Source organism: Lutra lutra, chromosome 6 (assembly GCF_902655055.1).
Source record: "Lutra lutra chromosome 6, mLutLut1.2, whole genome shotgun sequence".
Taxonomy (NCBI): Eukaryota; Metazoa; Chordata; class Mammalia; order Carnivora; family Mustelidae; genus Lutra; species Lutra lutra.
The window spans coordinates 62498700-62520676 of NC_062283.1; the positions used below are offsets into that span (position 1 = coordinate 62498700).

General features: G+C 48.5%; 2 protein-coding genes across 9 annotated transcripts; one reads left to right on the forward strand and one right to left on the reverse strand.

Moving 5' to 3' along the window:
* Nucleotides 1-10855: 10855 nt before the first annotated feature.
* On the forward strand, nucleotides 10856-13975 carry CRIP3 (cysteine rich protein 3). 6 transcript variants are annotated; one of them, XM_047733544.1, is made up of 8 exons: nucleotides 10859-11165; nucleotides 11418-11512; nucleotides 11930-11987; nucleotides 12084-12215; nucleotides 12971-13042; nucleotides 13166-13260; nucleotides 13360-13417; nucleotides 13583-13975. In XM_047733544.1, the coding sequence occupies exons 1-8, from the start codon at nucleotides 11123-11125 to the stop codon at nucleotides 13642-13644; spliced, it is 615 nt and encodes a 204-aa protein (XP_047589500.1). In that variant the 5' UTR covers nucleotides 10859-11122; the 3' UTR covers nucleotides 13645-13975. The 6 variants fall into 6 exon arrangements, with proteins under 6 accessions (XP_047589503.1, XP_047589501.1, XP_047589500.1 ...); XM_047733547.1 differs by lacking the exon at nucleotides 13360-13417 and having other exon boundaries at nucleotides 10856-11165; XM_047733545.1 differs by lacking the exon at nucleotides 12971-13042 and having other exon boundaries at nucleotides 10858-11165.
* Nucleotides 13976-14279: 304 nt separating this feature from the next.
* Nucleotides 14280-20745, reverse strand: SLC22A7 (solute carrier family 22 member 7). 3 transcript variants are annotated; one of them, XM_047733531.1, is made up of 10 exons: nucleotides 20275-20745; nucleotides 19527-19630; nucleotides 19236-19390; nucleotides 18943-19111; nucleotides 17825-17948; nucleotides 17372-17481; nucleotides 16648-16862; nucleotides 16377-16485; nucleotides 15148-15351; nucleotides 14280-14741 (listed from the first exon to the last, which is right to left on the reverse strand). In XM_047733531.1, the coding sequence occupies exons 1-10, from the start codon at nucleotides 20665-20667 to the stop codon at nucleotides 14687-14689; spliced, it is 1638 nt and encodes a 545-aa protein (XP_047589487.1). In that variant the 5' UTR covers nucleotides 20668-20745; the 3' UTR covers nucleotides 14280-14686. The 3 variants fall into 3 exon arrangements, with proteins under 3 accessions (XP_047589487.1, XP_047589488.1, XP_047589489.1); XM_047733532.1 differs by lacking the exon at nucleotides 19527-19630 and having other exon boundaries at nucleotides 17889-17948; XM_047733533.1 differs by lacking the exons at nucleotides 18943-19111; nucleotides 19527-19630.
* Nucleotides 20746-21977: the final 1232 nt, after the last annotated feature.

Below are 21977 nucleotides of genomic sequence, written 5' to 3' on the forward strand. Positions count from 1 at the left end.
CATGTCATTTGAGAATAGAGATAGTTTTACTTCCTCCTTCCCAATTTGGATACCTTTTCTTTTTCTTCCCTAATTGCTTTAGCTAGAACTTCCAGTACAATGTTTAAAAGCAGCAGTAAAAGTGACATCCTTGTCTGGTTCCTACTTAATCATACAGCTGTTCACAGTATTATCTTATAATGCTTTTTTATTTCGTAAGGTCAGTACTAATGCCCTACTTTCATTTCTGATTTTTGTTACTTGCATCTTCCCTTTTTTTCTAAGTAAATTTAGCTAAAGCTTTTTTTTTTAATTCAGCTAAAGTTTTGCCAATTTTGTCTTTTCAAAGTATCAACTCTTGGTTGCTTTGATTCTATTGTTCTTTTTCCCTACTTCATTCATCCCTGCTGTAATCTTTATGATTTTTTTCCTCCTACTATCTTTTAGTTTAGTTGGCTCTTTTTTTCCTAGTTCCTCAAGGTATAAAGTTAGGTTATTGATTTGAGATCTTCGTTTTTAAAATGTTCATAGCTATAATTTCCCTCTTAGCACTGTTTTCACTGCATCCCATGTGTTTTGATATGTTGTGTTTTCATTTTCATCCATCTCAAAGTATTTTATCATTTTCCTGTGAGTTCTTCTTTGACCCTTTGGTTACTTAAGAGCGTGTTGTTTAATTTCCACATTTTGTGAATTTTCCAGTTTTCCTTCTCTTGTTGATTTTTAACTTTACTGTGGTTGGAGAAGATACTTTGTATGATTTAAATCTTTTTAAATGTATTGAGTTTTGTGGACTAACATATGACCTATTCTGGAGAATTTTCATTTAGTTCTTATATGATATTATAATAATAAATGCATATAAATATAATAAATAATGTATATATCTTTATGGATATTCTTTATTTGTTCATTTCTTCATTCTCCTAGTTTCCTTTAGTTATTTTTTGTCTATTGTTTTCTTTAGCTCTTTGAGCACATTTAAGACATTTGATTTAAAATATTTGCCAAGGAGCTGGCTGCGTGACTCAGTGGGTTAAAGCCTCTGCCTTCAGCTCGGGTCATGATCCCAGGGTCCTGGGATCAAGCCCCACATGGGGCTTTCTGCTCAGCAGGGAGCCTGCTTCCCTGCCTCTCTCTCTCTCTCTGCCTGCCTCTCTGCCTGCCTCTCTGCCTACTTGTGATCTCTGTCTGTCAAATAAATAAATAAAATATTTAAAATAATAAAAATAAAATAAAGTATTTGTCAAATGGGGTGCCTGGCTGGCTTAGTGGTTAGAACATGCAATTCTTGATCTTGGGGTTGTGAGTTTGAACCCCATGTTGGGTGTAGAGATTACTTAAAATAAAAAAAAATCTTAAAAAAAAAAATAAAATATTTGCCTGGTAAGTCCAGTGTTTGGGTTTCCTTGGTGATGATTTCTGTAAACTTCTCTTTTTTTTTCTGTGAATGAACCATATGTTCTTTATTCTTTATATATCTTGTGATTTTTTTGTTTAAAAATGAACATTTTGAATATTAAACTGTGTCAGTCTGGGAATCAGATACCCTGATTATTGAAGACTATTGTCATCCATTTGTTGTTTCTGGTTATTGAAGACTATTGTCATCCGTTTGTTCATTGATTTTCCTAAACTATTTTTGCATTTCTTGTTGTGTGTGATCACTGAAACTCTGTTCCATTATTTCAGCAGTCAGTCAGTGACCTGACAGAGGTTTCCTTAAGTGGCTGGACCAAAAACACCACGAGCACCTCTCCAGGCTTTTGTAGCTTGGCTCTGAGCTGGGGCACTTCTTCAGTGCTAAGCCAATTTGCCTGAAACTCTGCCTTAGCCTTCACCTCCTGATTGCATGGAACCCAAAGATCAGCTAAAGGTGCAAGCCTAGGATATTCTCAGGTCTTTTTTGAACATGCATCTGTCCCTGGGCATGCACTTTGTTTGATGGATTTCCCCAATCACACAGTAGCCCTTCAGAGTCCTTATTTCCCCATGTAGTTTCCTCCTCAGTCTTCTACTTCCCAGGCTTTTAGATTCATCTGCTGCTTTTTCAGTTCTCTGTCTCTTGCTCTAGGCAGTCACCAGTAGCACGGGTCTTTAAGTACTTTGAACAGATGCTATTTGGAAAGCTCTCCAGGCTGGGGAGGGAAAAAAAAAAAAAAAAAGTCAGACTCAGCATGCATCCCTCAGGGAACCAGCAGACAGGGCACAATTGACAGCCACAGTCTTTTGCGAATAGGGTGCATCTCTCCTCCCCTGGCACTAGCAAGCCACACCAGGAATGTGGACTACTGTTCCACGGCCACCACCAAACTGGGGAATGGGGGATGGTAGACGGGTAAACAAAAATGCCATAACATTTAACAGCTACTTTTTTTATTAAGCACACCACTGGTTGGACTCCACTCTAAGTTTTATTAGATTCCAGAGTTCTGAAAAAGTTCCTTCTATCCGTTTTTGCCAGCTTAATGATAGCTTTAGTGGAGGACTGATTCTTGTAACTCCGTCTGCCATTTCTGTGAAATCACAATATATTTAACTTTTTGAGGAACTGTCAAACTGTTTTCCACAGAAGTTGCATCACTTTACCCTCCTACCAGAAATATGAGGGTTTCATTTTCTCCACATCTTTTCCAATGCTTGCTATTTTCTCTTTTTCTTTTTTGATTTTAGCCATCCTAGTGGATATAAAATAGTATAGTATATCCTTCTGGTTTTGATTTATATTTCTTTAATGACTAATGATGTCAAGCATGTTTTTCATGTGCTTATTGGCCATTTGGAAAACTATCCAAATTCTTTGCCTGTTGTTTAATTGGATAACTTGTCCAATTTTTTACATATCATTTTCTAGTCTTTTTTCTTACATGGTTATCCTAAAAATCATGCATTAAGAAAATAAAGCAATTCACAGTGTCAGAACTTTATACACCATGATGTAATTCTTAAATACAAGAAGAAGCACAAGAACTGTATAAAGATGAACGTTGTATTAATTAGGACTCTTGGTTCTAACAGAAATCTAACTCAAACAAGCTTAAGAAAAAAATGGATAGGGGATAATTTATTGCTTGATACCGGGAAACTGGGGCAGAGTTAGATCCTGGAGGTCAGAGATGTCCTTAGGACCCTCCCTTCCAATTTCTCTCAGCTTTGCTTGGCCTCATTTTCTCTTCACTCAGGGGCAAAATAGCCCCTGCAGTCTTGAGCCTGCTATGGTCCTTACAAGGTTTCTGTCTAGGAAATGAGAGAGTATTTTTCCTGATAACACCAAAAAGTCTTATGGAAAAGTCTCAGGGAAAAGGATGAGTGCGATTTGAGCCACACTTCTATCCCTAAACAATTCCTGTGGCCAGGTGGATAAAGTACTCAGACCAGGCCCTGATCAGAAGCTCATCATGGAAGAACAAGATCTACCCTACTGAACAATCTATAATGGGGGAAGATGAGGTTCTTCAAAGGAAATGCTTCTAAGTAGAAAATAAAATGTCCCCTATAGAGCTGCAAAGATTCAGTGCCGCCTTGGTTTTTATAGCCTTCCTCTTTGTGGCTTTTTATCACAAGATGGATGCATAAATTCTTGTCTCCACAAGATACTGGTAATTGATGCCCTGTTTTTGGTGGTCGTGTTGGGGTGGTAGTAAGAGATTATGAGTAAAGATATTATAGCTCTGCCTCTTCCAAAAGCTCCAGAGAAGAGGAAAAAGCCCAGTCATTTTGGAGTTGGGAAGAGCCTGGAACTTGACTCCTGGTTCTGTGATTTTGAGTTTCAGAAACTCTATAAAAAGGTAAGCTTTTGCATTTTTCTGAATTCATAAAATTAAACTGTTTTAGTTTTCCTTAACATAGATAATGAAAAGGACTGGAAGGACTATTCTTTTATATTATAAAAAATGGGATGAGGAAGTTGCTGACAGTTCACATCACGGAGTATTGTCACCATCTGTCAGATCTATAAGCAAGCTGACCACCAAGTTTCACTCCTCTTGTTTTCTTCTCAGTTTCCAGCAGCATATGGATACATTTTTCATGCTGCAAATTATCTGGATATAGTTATTTTCATATATTTTTAGATAAAATACACATTTCCAAGTGATATTTGAGAAACCAAGCCCATCTTTGTATGGAAAACCACTATTTAAAGCTGTTGTTGATTTCTTCATGAGTGTGAGTTGAAGGCAACCACGGTGAGGGATCAGAGTGTTATTTCCTGCAGCCTTGATTCTGAATTAGCCCAGCTGATGCCACTCAGTCACAAAATATAGCCCAGTCAATAACCGCAAGCAGCTAACTAACCACAAGTAGCTATACACAGAATGCTCTCAGCAGGTTCATGTAATGGCAGCAAGCAGATGCTGGAAAACAAGGGAAAAAGTCAAACAGACTTGCTAGTGTGGTTTTAAGAAAACATTTCAGTCTGTTTTTGTCTTGTGTGTATGTTTCTATTTTTATTGTTTTAAGTAACATAAGCGGTAGAAAGTAAAGCTTTCTAGTTAGAGGAGATACTCAGAAGATGGAATGAGAAAGCACACAGGTTATGGGTAGTAAAGGTTAAGTGACACAGTGATCAAGAGGTAAGACTAATTTTTCATTAACATACCAGAACTTAGTGGAACCTTTCAAGAGCCATTAAGGAACAAAGTTTTTGATAATGCCTTAAAAGTTTAAGCATATGCCCATATACTTGAACAAGTCTACAAAGTTAAAAATAAGTGGACTTTATAGTTGTAATCAAAACTCAGTGCTAACCTGACACATTATAGCAGTCATATTTGTAAGGTGCTTTACAGTTTACATAACACCTTCCCATATTCTCTCATTTGCCATGTATTTAATGATAGACATAATTGCGCCACATGCTAATTAAGCTTAATTAGTAAGTTCTTGTGAATGACTGCAATTAGTGGAACTGGTTTGCTGCCAGAGCAGATTTTTCAGTACTCTTTTCATTATCTAGTGTTTATAATCAGGATCAGTTTAAGTCATATTCTGGTTTGCTTCATACATGCTGATCCTCATGGGTATGAAGAAACGAACTCCTGTGTTCTTACTCCTAGGCACCTAAGCTTCCCTTACTCCAGGGCTTTTGTTGTAATGACACTCTCAACTCCTACCAGTCCCCTCCTAACTCCACATCTCCTCACTAGCCCTCATCTACTCACATTAGAGGGAGACTTGTGTATAACATTTAACATTCTTTCACCAATAAGTATTTCTTGAGCACTATGTATCAGAGATTAAGCAAGGCATTGGAAGCATACACAGTGTTTGGCAAAGCATTCCTGGTCCCTGCCCTCATGGAGCTTACAGACTAATGGGGTAGATAAAGCCCAGGTTCCTGGGTAGGAGCAGGTAGGGCAGGAAGTTGGCAGACCTCTTTTATTCTCCCACTAAGCTACAAATGTAGCCTTTATCATGAGTCTCTATTTGCCTTTTTCCCCTTGTTCGGTTGAGCTGTCAAGTAGGGAAAAAACAGTTGTCATTGATTGTACCCCCTTGGCCCTCCAGCACAGGATGCTATGGGAGAGAATGCCTGGGCCCAATAGCCTGATATTGAGTGGGTGAGGGGGAACTGAAGTTAGGCAGGAATTAGTGAGGTGAAGATATTCAGGAAGCAAGTTCCCAGAACGGAGATAGCATTTGCAAAGGTTCTGAGGCAGAAAAGGATTTGGCAGGTTTAAGAAGCTCATTTAGCGGTTGGAGGGAGAAACAGGAGGAATGGCTAGAACTGGAAAGGTGAGGTACTTAGAGCCAAGTTAAAAACTTTACCTTGAGGGCACTGAAAAGCCATGGAAAAGCTTTAATGACATTCCCGTCTCTTGCAACCCATTCATTATTTACTTGGAGAGGTTCTCTTACCTTTGGGCGCAGAGGTGCTGTGTAGACAAGGATAATATCCTTTCAGACTCAAACACATGGGCAGCTTAGCAGAAACCATGCTTAGGAGCAGGGAGTGGAAAGAGTATGAACTTGAGAATCCTGAGTCTGTATGATTTGAACAAATCTCTTAACCTCTCCAAGCCAGTTTGCTTTTATGTACAATTGATGATGTAGCATTTTTCATTTATTTATTATTTGAGAGAGAGCATACAAGCACGGGCAGAGAGAGAGGGAAAAGCAGACTCCCCTGCTGAGCCGGGATCATGACCTGAGCCAAAGCAGACATTTAACCAACTGAGCTACCCAGGTGCCCCGATAATGTAGCATTTAAACCCCTCACCTGGGTGTTATAGGATCATAAATAACAAGTACAGTGACTGTGGCTGGTGCTCCATGGGTGGTAGCTGTCACTGTTTTGTTTTTAAGATTTTATTTATTATCTGACAGAGATCACTAGTAGGTAGAGAGGCAGGCGGAGGGGGGAAGGAAGCTCTGCTGAGCAGAGAACCAGATGCGGGGCTCGATTCCAGGGCCCTGAGACCATGACCTGAGCAGAAGGCAGAGGCTCAACCCACTGAGCCACCCAGGCGCCCCTAGCTGTCACTGTTTTAACAGTGCTCTCTTGCTAACACAAATTTGAAACTCTTCTTTGGTAATAGAATCACAGAATCATATACTGCCAAATTGTGAGGAAAACTCGAAGATCTGTCTGTGTATGATGCTTGCATCCCTTCGGCAACACTAGTGATCAGTTGTTTTGTTCTCCAGTGTTATTTATGACATCCAGAGATAGGAAGCTCCTACTATCTGAAGCAGCCACCCCGTGTTTGGGCTCTGTAAGAACGTTCTTTCCTTGGACAGAATCCCAATCTGCTTCTCTGTGACCTCTCTCCAGGGGTCTCAGTAGTGCCCTAATGCCTCATCCATGTGACAGCCCTCAGGTGTTTGGGGTCATTATCTTCACCACCACTCATCTTGTTGGAAAGCTTATTTCTTCAGCTTCATAACAATAAAAGTGTCAATTCATCAAAAACTACCAACAGTCTGAAAACAAATGTACCTAACAATAGAGCCTAAAAACATGAAATAAGTGTAAGGGATGGATTTCATTAATAATAAAAATAGGGGCACCCAGCTGGCTCAGTCAGTGGAGCAAGTGACTCTTGATCTCAGGGTTGTGAGTTTGAGCCCCATGTTGGGCATACGAATTACCTAAAAATAAAAGTATTTTTTTTTAAGATTTTATTTATTTAACAGAGATCATAAGTAGGCAGAAAGGCAGGCAGAGAGAGAGGGGGAAGCAGGCTCCATGCTGAGCAGAGAGCCCGATGCGGGGCTCGATCCCAGGACCCTGGGATCATGACCTGAGCCGAAGGCAGAGGCTTTAACCCACTGAGACACCCAGGTGCCCCAAAAATAAAAGTCTTTAAAAAATAATAACTATATGGGGCGCCTGGGTGGCTTAGTGGGTTAAGCCACTGCCTTCGGCTCAGGTCATGATCTCAGAGTCCTGGGATCGAGCCCCGCATCGGGCTCTCTGCTCGGCAGGGAGCCTGCTTCCTCCTCTCTCTCTCTGCCTGCCTCTCTGCCTACTTGTGATTTCTCTGTCAAATAAATAAATAAAATCTTAAAAAAAAAATAATAACTATCATACTGAGCACCCCCACTGTACTTGGTGCTATAGGTACACAGATAAGAATCAGTCATGTTGGTTGAAGAAAGCCCAACAAGTAAATAAGTGTAACACAACTATACAGATAATGTGACAGGTCTGTGCAGGAAAAAGTAGGGGGTATTTGAGGGGCACCAAGGGAACAATCATCTTTATTAAAGAGGGATCTGCCTCTCAGAGGACACAAACTCCACCCTGACAGCTGATTGGGTGCTACGTACACTCTACTGAACTTAACCATTTGTGGTATTCATTAAACTATCATGTTAGAGGCTTTAGGTCACACAAAGTGTTCAGAACAGCCACCGTCAGTAACTGCAAATGCATTCCTACAAGAAGTGTTCATTTTCCCTGTTAGCAATCTTTACAAAGCCTCTTTTAGAGACAGAATAATAGAAGCCAGTCAAGGAAGAGTGGAATACTATGATTTGCTGTACTTGCAACTGGATGGCCAATATTTGGAAAGGAGGAGCCTCAACTAGCCTTTCCTAAGCACTGAAAGAGAAGAGATAAGGCATACTGTGTTTGTCACGGCCATGCAATGCAGGAAGGCCCCAGAAGACAGGAGCAGTAAAGCACTTGCCCCACTGACTCAGTGCAAGTTGTGTGAAGGCACCATGGTGCTCACACTCCGACACCTGTTTCTTTATGTGGGGTCCTGTGCTGGATGCTCTGGTAAAGATGACCTCTATACAGGGCTGAGGTATGTGTCCAAGGTGACCCAACACAGAAAGAGCTGCAGAGCCTCAGCGAAAGATGATTTGATATGCCCCAGAAATTCTAAGGATAGTTCTGTGGGCCAATGAAGCTAACCTTTCTAAAGGACAATAAATACAGTGTCTATGAATGACTACAATGAAGTCCTCCCAACCTCCTGAAGTAAGACCTTCTCCATGAGAGCCATAGAGAGCAAAAAACAGTGAACCTCAAGCTGCCTTCTGGAAGAAGAAATGAACGAGAGAAGCAGAAACACAAAAGTAAAATATTGGTGGAGACTGAGACTGTTTTTCAAGTTTGTTAAAGAAGCCCATCAAGAAACAGGTATAAAACTAAGGATCTTGAAATAGTTCCCAAAACGAGAAACAGATAATGAGAAAATATAGACAAATTTGTTTCATGGTATGCAGGCTTCTACCTTTAGAGGTCAACAAGGAGGATAAAACAAGTGTTATAAGAAGAAAGTATGGATAGAGACAACTGAGGAAAGAGGAATGTTGAGTGGAAATTCATAGACACCATTCCTATCCCATTGCCCAGGGAGGGAACTGAAGTCCAGAGAGGCTCTCGAACTCCTGAGACACAGATAGGACCCCTTTCACCCAGCAGGACACAGGACTGCAGCTGAAGGCTAAGCTCAGCACCCACACCCCCTTGAGCTGTTTCTGGGCTGATATGACAAAACAAAGGAATTTACCCCAGAAAATTCTTCATTTCACCACCTAATACTTCATCAAGGGATTGTTTTCTCTGCTGGGGCACTGGCACACAGCAATTAGCTCTCTTTCCTGACCCTCATTTCCTGAGCTGCCTTTTAAAAAAAATAATCTTTGGCCATTATTATTTTTTTTTAAAGATTTTATTTATTTATTTGACAAACAGAGATCACAAGCAGGCAGAGAAGCAGGCAGAGAGAGAGGAGGAAGCAGGCTCCCTGCTGAGCAGAGAGTCTGATGCGGGGCTCTATCCCAGGACCCTGGGATCATGACCTGAGCCGAAGGCAGAGGCTTTAACCCACTGAGCCACCCAGGTGCCCCGTCCATTATTATTATTATTATTGAGGAATTATTCACATATAAAATTCACCCTTCTAAGATACACAATTCATTAATTTTTAGTATATTCATGAGGTTGTCCAACTATCATCACTCATTCCAGACCATTCTCATCTCCCCACAAAGAGATCTATCTAATACCTCCTCAGCAGATATGCCCAGTTGCCCCTCCTCCACACCCCTAGGAATGACTAATCCACTTTTCTGTCTTTATGGATTTCCCTTTTCTGGACATTTCATATAAATGGAAGCCTACAGTATATGGTGTTGTATGTCTGGCTTCTTTCATTTAGCATGTTTTTATGGCTCATTCAGGTTGTAGTGTGCATCAGTACTCCATTCCTTTTTATGGCTGAGTCCTGTTCTAGCACAGATAAGCCACGTTGCTCATCTGTTTATCAGCTGATGGACTTTCAGCTGTTGTGAATAGCAGTACTATGAACATTCATGTGCAAGTTTTCATGTGGACATATGCTTTCATTTCTCTTCAGTATATACCCAGGATTGCAATTGCTGGATCATACGGCAACTCTTTTTAACCTTTTGACCTTTTTAACTTTTAACCTTTTTAACTCCTTTTAACCTTTTTAACCTGGAATTACCAGGATGTTTTTCAAAGGGCTGCACTATTTTACATTCTCATCAGTAGCATATGAGGAATCCAATTTTGACACATCCTAATACTTGTTATTACTTATCTTTTTTATTATACCATTCTAATACTTCTAAAATGGTATCTCATTGTGATCCTGATTTTCCTTTTCCCTAAATGACTAATGATGTTGAGCACCTTTTCATGTGCTTGTTGGCCATGTGTATATCTTCTTTAGAAAAATGTCTATTCAAATTATTTGCCTGTTTTTAAATTGGGTTGTCTTTGTTGACGTGTAAGAGTCCTTTATATATTCTTATTACTAGATCCTTATCAGATACTATGTTTGCAAATATTTTCTTCCTTTCTGTGTGGGTTTTCTTGAAGTGTCCTTTGAAACACTCTTGGGCTACTGGTAACAAATATTAAAACCTTGAAACTAAATTAGGAATATCTAATTGTGTTGTGTCTGAGTTATATATTTAAATTTAACACACTTTGTAATTTCACAAGAAAACCATTGTATCCAGACCACACTTTGAGGCTACCAAAGAGTCTTTTGAGTTCATTATGGGATCCATCTTAATGATAGCTATCGCTTTTATAGCAGCTATGTGCCAAGCACTGGGCCCTTTACGCGTACTAGCTTCATTCCCACAACAATCCTATGAGGTAGAGATTAATCATCATACTCATTGTGCAAACAAAATGGATGCAGAGGAAATTTGCCTGAAGCCAGAGAGTAAGTGGCAGAGATGCGCTCCAGATTCCGACCCTCTTAACCTCCTGAGAGGGTCAAGGCGGAGTTAAGCCATTTCAAAGAAGGCTGACCCTTAGCTTTGAGGAAATTACAGTGTTTTCATGAAGTCCGCCCTCTGGACAATTTTCCCCTTTGTTCGAAGACAGAAACTAGTGCCCTCTCCGGCCCACGGCACCCCCCCACCCCCCGGCGTCTTCACTGCTCTCTTCCTTTCCCGTCTGGCTACAAGTCCCTCTGTCACCTACACGGGTCGGAGACTTCAGCTTTTGGAAGTAACTGCGAAATCGCCGGCGTCTCCCAGGTGGAATTGGTCTAAATTTCTGACGGCCAATAGGCGGCGAAGAGCTACTGTTTCAGCCCAATGAGGCTCCCAGCGGAGCCATGGGCGGGGCCGGCGGAGGGGGCGGGACCGAAGCCCCCCACCTTGGTGCCTACTGTGTGAGGCGCGGGCTGCGCTGAGCGGAGCCATGAGCTGGACCTGCCCGCGTTGCCAGCAACCCGTTTTCTTCGGTGAGGCCCGGGCTGAGGAGGGGGAGATGGGGCGAGTGTGAGCCGGGGCGTTGGAGGAGTTTACGACAGTGTGGCCTCAGACCCTCTTTCCACCTCTGGGAGCGCAGGGCACTCGGGCGGGTTCGAGCTGAACTTCCCGGGACACTCCTCACAGTGTCTAGGAAGCAGGCGGGCGGGGCTAAGGAGGGAAAAGGGGGCCCCCCGCTGCGTGGCCTATCTCCCCACTGCCCGGTTCCACCTTGTCCCCCACAGCGGAGAAGGTGAGCTCCCTGGGCAAGAACTGGCACCGCTTCTGCCTGAAATGTGAGCGCTGCCACAGCGTCCTGTCCCCAGGAGGGCATGCAGAGGTGAGGCCTAGCCAGGGCTATCTGTCACTGTCCCCTAAGCACCAGCCCCCAGTTTCGACTCAGGAGGCTCACTAAAGGCAACCTCAGCAAATACCAAGACCACCTACTCGGAGGGCCCCACACCAGCCAGGATTTGGGATACCTGAGTTGTGCTGTTGGACCCCATTCCTTTTGGTGGGGAGGGGAGGGAAGCCACGGTTTTCTGACCTGCTCTTGCTCATTCTCCTGACCACAGTGGCAATTCTGACATGCTCACCCTACACCTCTCCCGGCCCCACAAGCCCAGGCCAATGGACAGACACACCTGGCAGTCTGTCCTGAGAGAAGGCCTGTGGGACACAGGAGACCCCACCACCACCACCACCCTACCCCAGGCCTTTAGTCCTGAGCAGCCCTCTTTCCTCTGCTTGTGCCTAGCACAACGGGAGGCCATATTGCCACAAGCCATGCTATGGGGCTCTCTTCGGACCCAGGGGTAAGTACCAGCCTAGAAGAGGCCAGGGGACAGCAGGACCCTCTTTGTGGCCGGGAACTGGAGGTTCAAGCCTGACAGCCACTATTTTCTCTGCAGGGGTGAACATTGGTGGTGTGGGCTCCTACCTCTACAATCCTCCCACTCCCACCCCAGCCAGCACCACTCCCCTCAGCCCCAGCAGTTTCAGCCCCCCCAGGCCCAGGACTGGCTTCCCCCAGGGCAAGAAAAGTAAGTGAAGTTGGGCCGCAGCTACTCCTCATCCCCAGGCTGGAACAGGTCTCCCACTTAGTCTTCTGCTTCACATTCCTATAACTTCGTTTGTGGCAAAGTCTTCTCTTACTCGTGGCCCTTTTTGGGGGGGTTCTCTGATGTCAGCTGCTGAGTTAAGAGGTAAATTGGGTAGATGGCATTATCACCTGCATTTTACAGGTGAGGAAACCAAGGTTTGGAGAGAGCAAGTGGCATTGTGCAGTCACACAGCGAGTCAGGCAAAGCTGGCCTGGAATTCAGGCCTCTCCCAAGCCAAGGCCATGGAAGGAATGACCGAGGAGTGAGAGGTCATTGAGACAGGGTTAGCCCCTCTTATTCTTCCACTTCTCTCCTCTCCCTGTACCTTCCTCCCATTCCCTAGAGTGGGCAATGACGCCATGCTCCCTAACACCTGACACCCATGCCCTGGCCTGCTCCTGTATCAGCTCAGGTTTCCTGAGGATAGAGTTGCTGACCAGGGTTGAGCTAGTGGGCACCTGAACCCCTGGGAGGAGAAGGAAGCAGGGGGTCCCTTCTGCAGAAAGGTTGGGGACAGGAGGTGGGGGTCATAGGAGACTCAGCTCTGCCGAAGAAAGGAGATCTATGGCGAGCTGGGTGGAGTGCTCCAGGATGAGCATGGCTTTTTGAAGAAGCCATGTGCAAGCTGGTGCTGAAGGGCCCTGCTTAGGCCTGGCCCCCACCTCAGCCCTAGCCAGGGCCTCTTCCCCTTAAAGGCCCTCCCCACATGAAGACATTCACTGGGGAGACTTCACTGTGCCCTGGCTGTGAGGAACCTGTCTATTTTGGTAAGTGACAATGGGAAGCTTGGGGAGGAGGGAAGAGGATGGGCATCAAAGTGTAGGGAGGTGGTGCAAAGCAGGTAGGTCTCATTGCCCTGCCCTAGAATTACCAGTTCTCTCCACCACCAGCTGAGAAGGTGATGTCTTTGGGTAGAAACTGGCACCGACCCTGTCTGAGGTGCCAGCGCTGCCGGAAGACCCTGACTGCTGGGAGTCATGCTGAGGTGAACGGGGCAGGGATGGGTACTTATGTTGAGAGGAGGTAGGCTGGAGATGGGAAGGGAGCCAAGCTGAGATGGCTCTCTTTTCTCTCTATGTCCCAGCATGACGGCGTCCCCTACTGCCACATCCCCTGCTACGGCTACCTGTTTGGCCCCAAAGGTGGGCAGCCCCACCCCAGACAGCGGGCCTAAAGTATGGCATGTGGGGATGTGTGGACAACTTCCCCTATAGTCAAACACACCCAGGCCCCTCCCGATTCCCTTCATCCCTCAGCCCAACAACCCCCACCCCCAAGGCCCTTGGTGACGGGGCTCTCTCCCTCAGGTGTGAACATTGGTGATGTGGGCTGCTACATCTATGACCCCGTGGAGATAAAATCCAAATGAGACGCTCACAGGAGAGGTCACTCTAACTCAGGCCTCATACCATCCCCTCCATGGTTGAGTGGGAGCTACAAAATTCTCCAGTCCCATGGGGTGGCGGGGGCGGGAGGGGGTGGTCTTCCAGTGGCCTGGGCCTAGGCTCCATGGTAGACCAGGGAGCCTAGACCTTGCTGATTCCTCACTTCGTTCCTGTCTGGCCAGGAGGACATAGACCACCACATTTTAAAGGGTGTCCTCCCGGCCTTCCCAGTCCCTTTTCCTAGCAAATTCTGTAATTTCAAGGTACTTAAGAAACGTGTTTATTCTGGCTTCTCCAATAAAATGTTGGCTCCCATGCCTTCAACTCTTCTTTGGGCATGAGGCCTAAACAATGGGGTGGAAGATGGGAGGCGTGGGGTGGGGGATGCATCACCCTGCAAAGTGCCTGGGAGGTATAGGGCCAATCATGGGAACAAAGAGCTCTGTTCTCCTGGTTACCCTCGACCCGGGAAGCTCCCAGTACCACACAGTGGAGAGCATGCCCACAAGCCTGTTGGTGCTAGAAGTCATCATAGGGCAGTCCCTTCTTTAGCACCATCTCTAGAGGAAGCACGTTATTCGGCATCTCGTTTGAGCCTGACAAAAGATAGATCCTGTGGTGAGGTCTACTAAGAGCCTTCATTATCCATTCGAGAGATGAACAGACTGAAGCCTTGAGAGGGAAAGCCACATGCCAAAGGTCACACAGCAAATCAGTGGCAAAGTTGTGATCAGATCACAGGGGCAGACTGGCTTCCCATCCAGGGCTCGTCCATGCTGCCCCAAACCCTTGGGGCACCTTCATTTCTAGAACTCCCCCCAGCCATACCAAGGGTACCAGAATTATTCAGCAGCCGACTGCATTCTAGGAAGTCACCCAGCTGCTGGAGGCCAAATAGTCGAGGCTGAATGAGCACAGAGAGGGGGCACTGTTGGCCACCCCAGCCCTGGGGATGGGGCTTGATGCTCCTTCTGGTCTTCCAGCCCCTGCTGCAGAACTTCTATGGAGAGCCTGTCCCGATACCACTCAGTCCTGGACCTGCTTCATGGGCATCTCTTCCTCCTGAAGGCTGGATGGGGCACTGGGGAGGAAGGAGTCATGAGCAGTGGTGGGGTTTAGCCCCTGGGCCTCCCACCCGAGCCTGCCCCATCAGGGCTGGCCTACACCTCCCCCCATCTGCTAGTATACAAACATGGGTACTCCCGCAGGTGACTCCCACACATGCTTGCACACATCCCTGATGCACAGGCATACCTGAGTGTGCACACATCCACCTCTTCCTGAGCAATCTTGGATATCCATGTACACACACATATGGACTTGTATACTTTTACATGCCTCAAGTCATATGCCCATGCACACATGCATAGAAGCACCAGATACACAACATGCAGACACGTCCTCTCTGCATCCTACCTAAGGCGTCAGGTACTTGAGCACTCATTCCCACATGCATGTGCTCACACAAACAGTCGTTCTGTGCACACCTCCTCTCCACGTCCTGGATGGTCTCTGGCAGCTGTGCTTGCCTCGTCTCTGGTAGCAGGAGGGCAGTGCAGGCAGCCAGCAAGGCGATCCCCCCATAAGTGAGCTTGGGCAGTGACAGCCATACTCCATCCAGCAAAGCTGCCAGTGGGGCCAGAGAGCCCCCCAGCCGGCCCACCAGTGAAGTCAGCCCCATCCCTGTCTGTCTGCTCAGAGAGAGGATGGGGGAACGGGTGGGTGTTCACAACTACTTAGGGTCATGCCTCAGAGGGCTCCCATCCTGGGCTGGCATGTCCTGAGCCCCCTTCTCCCTAGATGGCTAAGAAAGCTGAGGCTTCTTCCAGGTGGTCTTCCCATCTGTCCCCAGGCCAGGGACCCCAAGCCAGTATTCACCAGAGGATGGGACCCCCATTCTGACAGAATCAATCAGGTACTGCTGAAGGAAAAGTCATCAGAAAGCGGGTAGGGAAAGCGTAGTGTGGAAGGAAGAAGGTCCCAGCTCCTAGAGACCCTGCCATGTTGGTAGAGGAGGAACAAGGCTTTCTAAATTTACCCAGTCCCCACCTGCCAATAGCTAGTTGAAAGGATGTCAAGGAGTGCCTGGGTGGCTAAATTGGTTGGGCATGGCCACTCTGGATTTTGGTTCAGGTCATGATCTGGGGGTTGAGGGATGAAGCCCCGCCTCAGCTCTGTGGGAGTCTGCTTGAGATTCTCTCCCTTTCCTTCTCCCTGTCTGACCCTCTCCCCACTTCATGTTCTCTCTTTCTCTCTCATCTCTCTCTCAAATGAATACAGTCTTTAAAAAGGTAAAAAAAAAAAAAGGGGGGGGGAGCAGGCCTTAAGTCCAGAGACAACCCCCTAGGCAGCACTGCCTGGGGCTGTAGTGAATGGGAAGGGAAGGGCAGATAGCACTTTTTGTGACTTTTCTTTTAAAGAGGCCTAGAGAAGTGTGACCTCGCTCAGGGTCACTTAGTAACAATAAAATGCTCTGCCTTCTACCAGATTTAAACAAACACAGACAGCTCTGATTAGCTCTTGTATTCTGGGTTCCGTCTAAGGACCGGGTAGGAGGAACTGGGCTGCAGTGTGTGTGGTGTTGGTAAAAAGATGTGACTACAAGCCCTCTGGGTGGCAGTGTGAGTGTGTGTGTTGGGGGGTGGGGTTGCTGGTAAAAAGATGTGACTACAAGCCCTCCCCCAGGTGGGTTGCCTGGAACCCAGGCTCCCCTCACCTGAGCACAGTAGGGTACAACTCCGACGTGAACAGGTAGGCAGTGGTGAAGGCAGCTTCAGAAAAACCTTTCCCTATCACAGCCAGGGCGATGCTCCATGTGCCCATCTCTGGAGGAAAAGGGGTTCGGGTAGTGAGCGGGCCTTGCGGGAGACCCAGAGTTCCAGCGATGGGAGGTTCCCCGAGCGCTGGACTTTGAGCAGGCGGTTCCGGGAAAGGGCGGGCCTTCTTGGGCAGGAGGCGGGGCCTCCGGGCAGTAGGTGGGGGCTCACCAGAGGGCACCAGCAGACTGATACCCAAAGCAAGGGCCGTGCCCAGGAGCATTCCTGCTTGCGTGAGACGGCGTCCCATGTGGCGCACCAACAGGTAGACCAGCAGCTTGGAGGGCAGCTCAACAGCCCCGAACAGCAGCTGCGTTTGGTACACGTTCAGCCCCAGCCCCGACACGTCCAGGCTCAGGCCATAATAGGAGAAATTCACTCCAAACCTGAAAGGGGTCAGGATGCCACTCAGGGTGCCCCCCCCTTTTCACGCTGGCTCCTTGTTCTCTCTTTTTAGGGAACCTTGACTTTTTAGAAGGACCGCCTCCCCCACCTCCAGAGCCCAATGCCCACCACCTTCCCTGTCCCCATAACCCCTGGGAGTGTGCAGCAAGTGCCAATGGCCAAAGCGTCTTTACCTAATCTTCACAGCAAGCCTTGAGGTAGGAACTAACAGTGTCCTGTTTTGCAGAAGGGGCTCTGAGGCTCGGTGTTGTGACCTGTCCAAGGTCTCAGAGCAAGGAAGTGGCAGAGCCTGCATCTGAACCCCACCTCTGATGACTGCTCCATCTGTGACTTTCCAGAGTCCCCTGCCCCCAAGGGCTGGTCGTCCTGCTCTGCACAGTTACAGTTCACTTGTCCATCTTCCTCTCACACTCAGCACCATCCCGGAGTCTGCCGCCCTTCTGTCCACCGATGCCCACCCTGCCAGGCCCAGGCCAGGCCCCCTCCTTACCACATCACCATGCAGCACAGTGAGATGTGTCGGAGCCGTGGGGTCCGGAACAGGTCTAGGTAGGAGGGTCTTTGAACCACTCGCTCCCGAGTGGCCACTTTGTTCAGGGCCTGGTGGGAGAGAAGGAGAGTTTGTGACATCAGAGTTGGCTTAGGCACATGGCTTAGCTAGGCACATTGATCTTCCTGGGTCTCTACTCTTCCTTCTTCAGCAGTGGGGGTGGGGATGCACTTGCAAGCTGAATAGGGTGGGCCCTGAGTAAAGGATGTGGCCCACCAGAGCCAGGCAGGACATTTTGAAGAGTTTGGAGCTGTCCACTGGAGGCCAGAAACTTTTCCTGCACACACACACTGGGCCCCAGGAAGGGGGCGCTTGACATAGGCCTCACACACACACATGCACGTCCCTCTCATGCACGCACGTGCACTCACACACACACACATTCTCCCTCACCTCCTGGCTCAGGCCGTCTTCACCCACGAGCTGCCCATTGAGCCTGGCACAGCGGAGCAAGTACCTGTGGGCCTCCTCCACACGGCCCTGGGTCAGAAGCCAGCGTGCAGACTCGGGCACCCACCTGGGGGACAGACAGCAGGAGGCCCTTCAGGCAAAGTCAGCACCCACAGCCACATCTCCCTCCTGCACATACCACAGCCTGTCAACCTCCAGACTCTTGCCCATGCAGTCTCTCAACATGGCCCAAACCCTCCTCACCTGACGGACTTTAATTCATCCTTTAAGGCCCAACTTAAAAGCCACCTTCTCCCACACTTCCTTGCCCAGGCCTGGATCCGCCACAGCCTAGGATTCCCTTCTCTCCAGCTGGATTGGTTTCATTCCTGAGACCACAACCCCCAGCATCAGCCACCCACTTCTCCCACCGGTGATAGGGTGAAGGAGAGACAGACACACAGAAATCCCCGAGGGGAATCAAAAGCCAGTTCATTTTGGGGAGGCAATGAAATGGCCACCCTGCCTGGCTTCCTACCCTCCTGCTGGGACTCCCTATCCCTGTGCTGGCCCTATCTCTCCGTCCCTGTCTCTCTTGTCGCTCCTCCGACCATCTCTATCTGTCCCTCTGAATCTGCCTTTCAGGTCTGGCCTCTGACACTTTCTCTCACTGATTCTGTTTTGGTCTCTCCACCATCTCTCTATACGTTGTCCTGTGTTTCTCTGCTTCTCATGTCCAGTGCCATCTTCTTTGTACTGGTTGGTTTCTCTTTCTCTCTTTTTCCATTTCTCAGTCACTGACTTTCTCTTCATCTCTCAGTCATTCTGTATTCGAATCTCAGCCTCTGATTAGTTCTATCTCGGGGGGGCGCCTGGGTGGCTCAGTTGGTTAAGCGACTGCCTTAGGCTCAGGTCATGATCCCGGAGTCCTAGGATCGAGTCCCACATCAGGCTCCCGGCTCCATGGGGATTCTGCTTCTCCCTCTGACCTCCCCTCTCATGCTCTCTCACTCTGTCTCTCTCTCTCTCAAATAAATAAATAAAATCTTTAAAAAATAATAATAGTAATTCTATCTCAGAGTTCCTCTATCTCCCACTCCCAAGCTGCCCACAGTCCTCACCAGAGGCTGAGGATGCCTGGGGCACAAGGCAGAGTGACAGCCAGCAGAAGCCATCGCCAGTCCCGTATCAGGTACCCGACCAGTGCCAAGAGCATCACGCCCACTGTCCAGAAGGTGCCGCTCAGGACACCTGCCACGGTGCGGTGCCCCACGTCCAGCCATTCCATTTCTGGGCCCAGGGCAGGGGCCAGAGACAGGAAGAAAATTAGCAAGGACCAGAGGGGTTTAGTCTCACCCTTGACAACTGCCTCCCTCCAGTCTCCTAGGCCCTGCCCATCCTTTGCCTGCCTTACCCAGTGGCATCACGATGATGGTGAAGCCAGCCAGAGCTGCGCCAGTGAGGGTGCGGGTGATGACGAACATGATGTAGCTGACCGAGGCTGCAGATGCCAGGCCTAGCACCAGGGAACTCACATAGGCCACCAGCAGCAGACGGCGTCGCCCGAACCTGCACAGGGGTCACGCGGGGTCAGCTCCCTATGAAGAGGGGAGGTCTCACGACAGAGGTAGAACAGGCCCATAACCCCAGCTAGTGGGAGAGGGCTCCCCACCCACTCCCCTGCCCACCCCCCACTGCACCCCACCTGTCAGACAGGTATCCGAAGGCCACAGCCCCCACCAGCACACCAGCAAAAAAGAAAGTGGAAGTGGCTTTGTTCAGGCCTTTCTGCTCACACACGAGGTCCCACTGCAGGGACAAACAGGGAGGGGACTCCCATGGATACAGGCCCTCTCCAGCTAGCACCGACCCTTCCTCTCTAGACTCTGGGGCCTTCCAAGGTCAACAGTCCCATCCTGGCACCTCCATGTCAGATAAGAAACCCTCAACTATTCACCCCAGCTTGAGGGGTACGAGACTTTGCACCCCCCCCCCAGTCCTGCAGCGTCAGTTTCTTTTCATGGAGGGCCTTCTCTTTGACAACAGGTCTGCTCCTCTCCAGACAGAATGCCCCCATCTGCGTTCACCTCTGGACGGATTATATAAATCCCAGACCTGGGACCAAAAAGAAGAAGAGAAAGAAGGAGGCCTGTATGGTTTCTTCGCCTCCTACTGTAGAAACACCTTTCTCAACTCTCTCTCCCAGCTCCCTGGAGCCATCTTAGCCCTTCCCTGCCTTAATCCCCTCCCAGCTAACACTAGCAGCTCCCCGTAAGGGCTCCTTACTACGGGCCAGGAACAAAGCTCACTGCTTTAAATTCATAGATCCCATCTACAGATAGGTAAACAGATTCTTAAAAGTAAGGTAATGCATCTCCTGCCCACACAGTAATCACCCAAGGCAGTGGTAGGCCCATCCCACTCTCGTGTCCCCCGGTCTCACACACGGGTACCTCGGTTACAATGGTGGAGGAGAACTCGGAGCGGTCGTAGTCCCAGCCCTGAGGGCAGGGTGCTGTGGAGGGCTCACCCTCCAGCTGCCCAGGGCTCTGGTCCGCTCCCCAAAATGTGGTGTTGGGGAGGGCCTGGGAGTGGGTGAAGTAGAGGCAGGAGCTGAGGGTGCCGTCAGGCTCCCGGGGCAGGTGGGCCTCCAGCCATGTGTCCTGGTGGCTGAAGTTGGCGGGGGCACCAGGCAGCGCACAGCGGTGGGCAGGTACAGCCGCCAGGAAGACGGGCAGGAGGAAGTGCATGGGCAGCAGCACTCGGGGAAGGGCCAGCAGGGCCACATTGCACAGCTGGAAGGGCCCAAAGCCGCCCACCTGCTCTAGCAGCTCCTCGAATCTCATGCTGCCCACCCACCAACGGTTCTCAGTGCCACCTTCCTCTGTAGTGCTCAGGACAGCATGGCCCACCCACCACTTGGACCCTTGGACTCTGGAGGCGGGACCAGTTAGTCTGAAGAGCAGAGAGCCTGCAGTCGGAATCCAGCCCAGGGGCTGGGCCAGCACTGGGCCCTCCCTGGTAACCAGGTCTTCAGGGATCCCGGTCTGTTTGGGAGGTCTTTTTGGCCTGGGGGAGGGGCTGCCATCCATTGGGAGGTCACCGACTCCGTGGCTCTGGGACTTACAGATCGGTGCTCAGGGACCAAGTGGGCTAGCCTCGGGTTGCCATGATGGGGTAGCTGGGATGTGTAGGAAGTGAGCCCCTGACCCCTTGATCGACAGAGCTCCAAGAGTCCCTAAGAGGAGGAGTCCTCCAGGGCATGGTGACAACTCTCCTGGGATGCCCTTTGTTCCATGGGAGATTTAGGTCAGCCTTACCTAATGAAGCCACAGCTCTGCTGGGCCCCCAAGATTCAAGACTGAGGGCCAGGGGCTTCCTGGGCGGCTCAGCTGGTGAAGCATCCAACAGGTGGTTTCGGCTCAGGCCATGATCTCATCGGTCGTTCAGCGGGGAGTCTGCTTCTCTCCCTCTGCCTTCCCCTTGCTCACTCCCTCTCTCTCTCTATCTCAAATAAATAAATAAATCTTTTTAAAAGGAGGGAGGGTGGTGGTTGACCCTCTGCCTTCGGCTTGGGTCATGATCCGGGACCCTGGGCTTGGGCTCTGACTTGGACGCCCAGCTCAGGGGGGAGGTTGCTTGCTTCTTCCTCTCCCTCTGCCTGCCGCTCCCCTTGCTTATGCTCTCTCTCAAATAAATTTTAAAAAGAAAGGAAGGGGGGCGCCTGGGTGGCTCAGTGGGTTAAGGCCTCTGCCTTCGGCTCAGGTCATGATCTCAGGGTCCTGGGATCGAGCCCCACATCGGGCTCTCTGCTCAGCGGGGAGCCTGCTTCCCCCTCTCTCTGCCTGCCTCTCTGCCTACTTGTGATCTCTCTGTCAAATAAATAAAAATCTTTAAAAAATTTTTAAAAAAATGGGGCGCCTGGGTGGCTCAGTGGGTTAAGCCACTGCCTTCGGCTCAGGTCATGATCTCAGGGTCCTGGGATTGAGTCCCGCATCGGGCTCTCTGCTCAGCAGGGAGCCTGCTTCCCTCTCTCTCTCTCTCTCTCTCTCTCTCTGCCTGCCTCTCCGTCTACTTGTGATCTCTCTCTGTCAAATAAATAAATAAAATCTTTAAAAAAAATTTTTAAAAATTTTTTAAAATTTAAAAAAAATAA

Bases quoted from the DNA above. Each gene is read 5' to 3' on its own strand.
- CRIP3 (XM_047733544.1), top strand. From the start codon at position 11,123: ATGAGCTGGACCTGCCCGCGTTGCCAGCAACCCGTTTTCTTCG. The intron at 11,166-11,417 runs GTGAGGCCCGGG...TGTCCCCCACAG, and splicing joins CCAGCAACCCGTTTTCTTCG to CGGAGAAGGTGAGCTCCCTG. The intron at 11,513-11,929 runs GTGAGGCCTAGC...GCTTGTGCCTAG, and splicing joins CCCCAGGAGGGCATGCAGAG to CACAACGGGAGGCCATATTG.
- SLC22A7 (XM_047733531.1), bottom strand. From the start codon at position 20,667: ATGAGATTCGAGGAGCTGCTAGAGCAGGTGGGCGGCTTTGGGCCCTTC. The intron at 19,631-20,274 runs GTACCCGTGTGT...TTGTCCCTGCAG, and splicing joins CCTCCACCATTGTAACCGAG to TGGGACCTCGTGTGTGAGCA. The intron at 19,112-19,235 runs GTAAGGCAGGCA...CCCTGGGCCCAG, and splicing joins CATCATCGTGATGCCACTGG to AAATGGAATGGCTGGACGTG.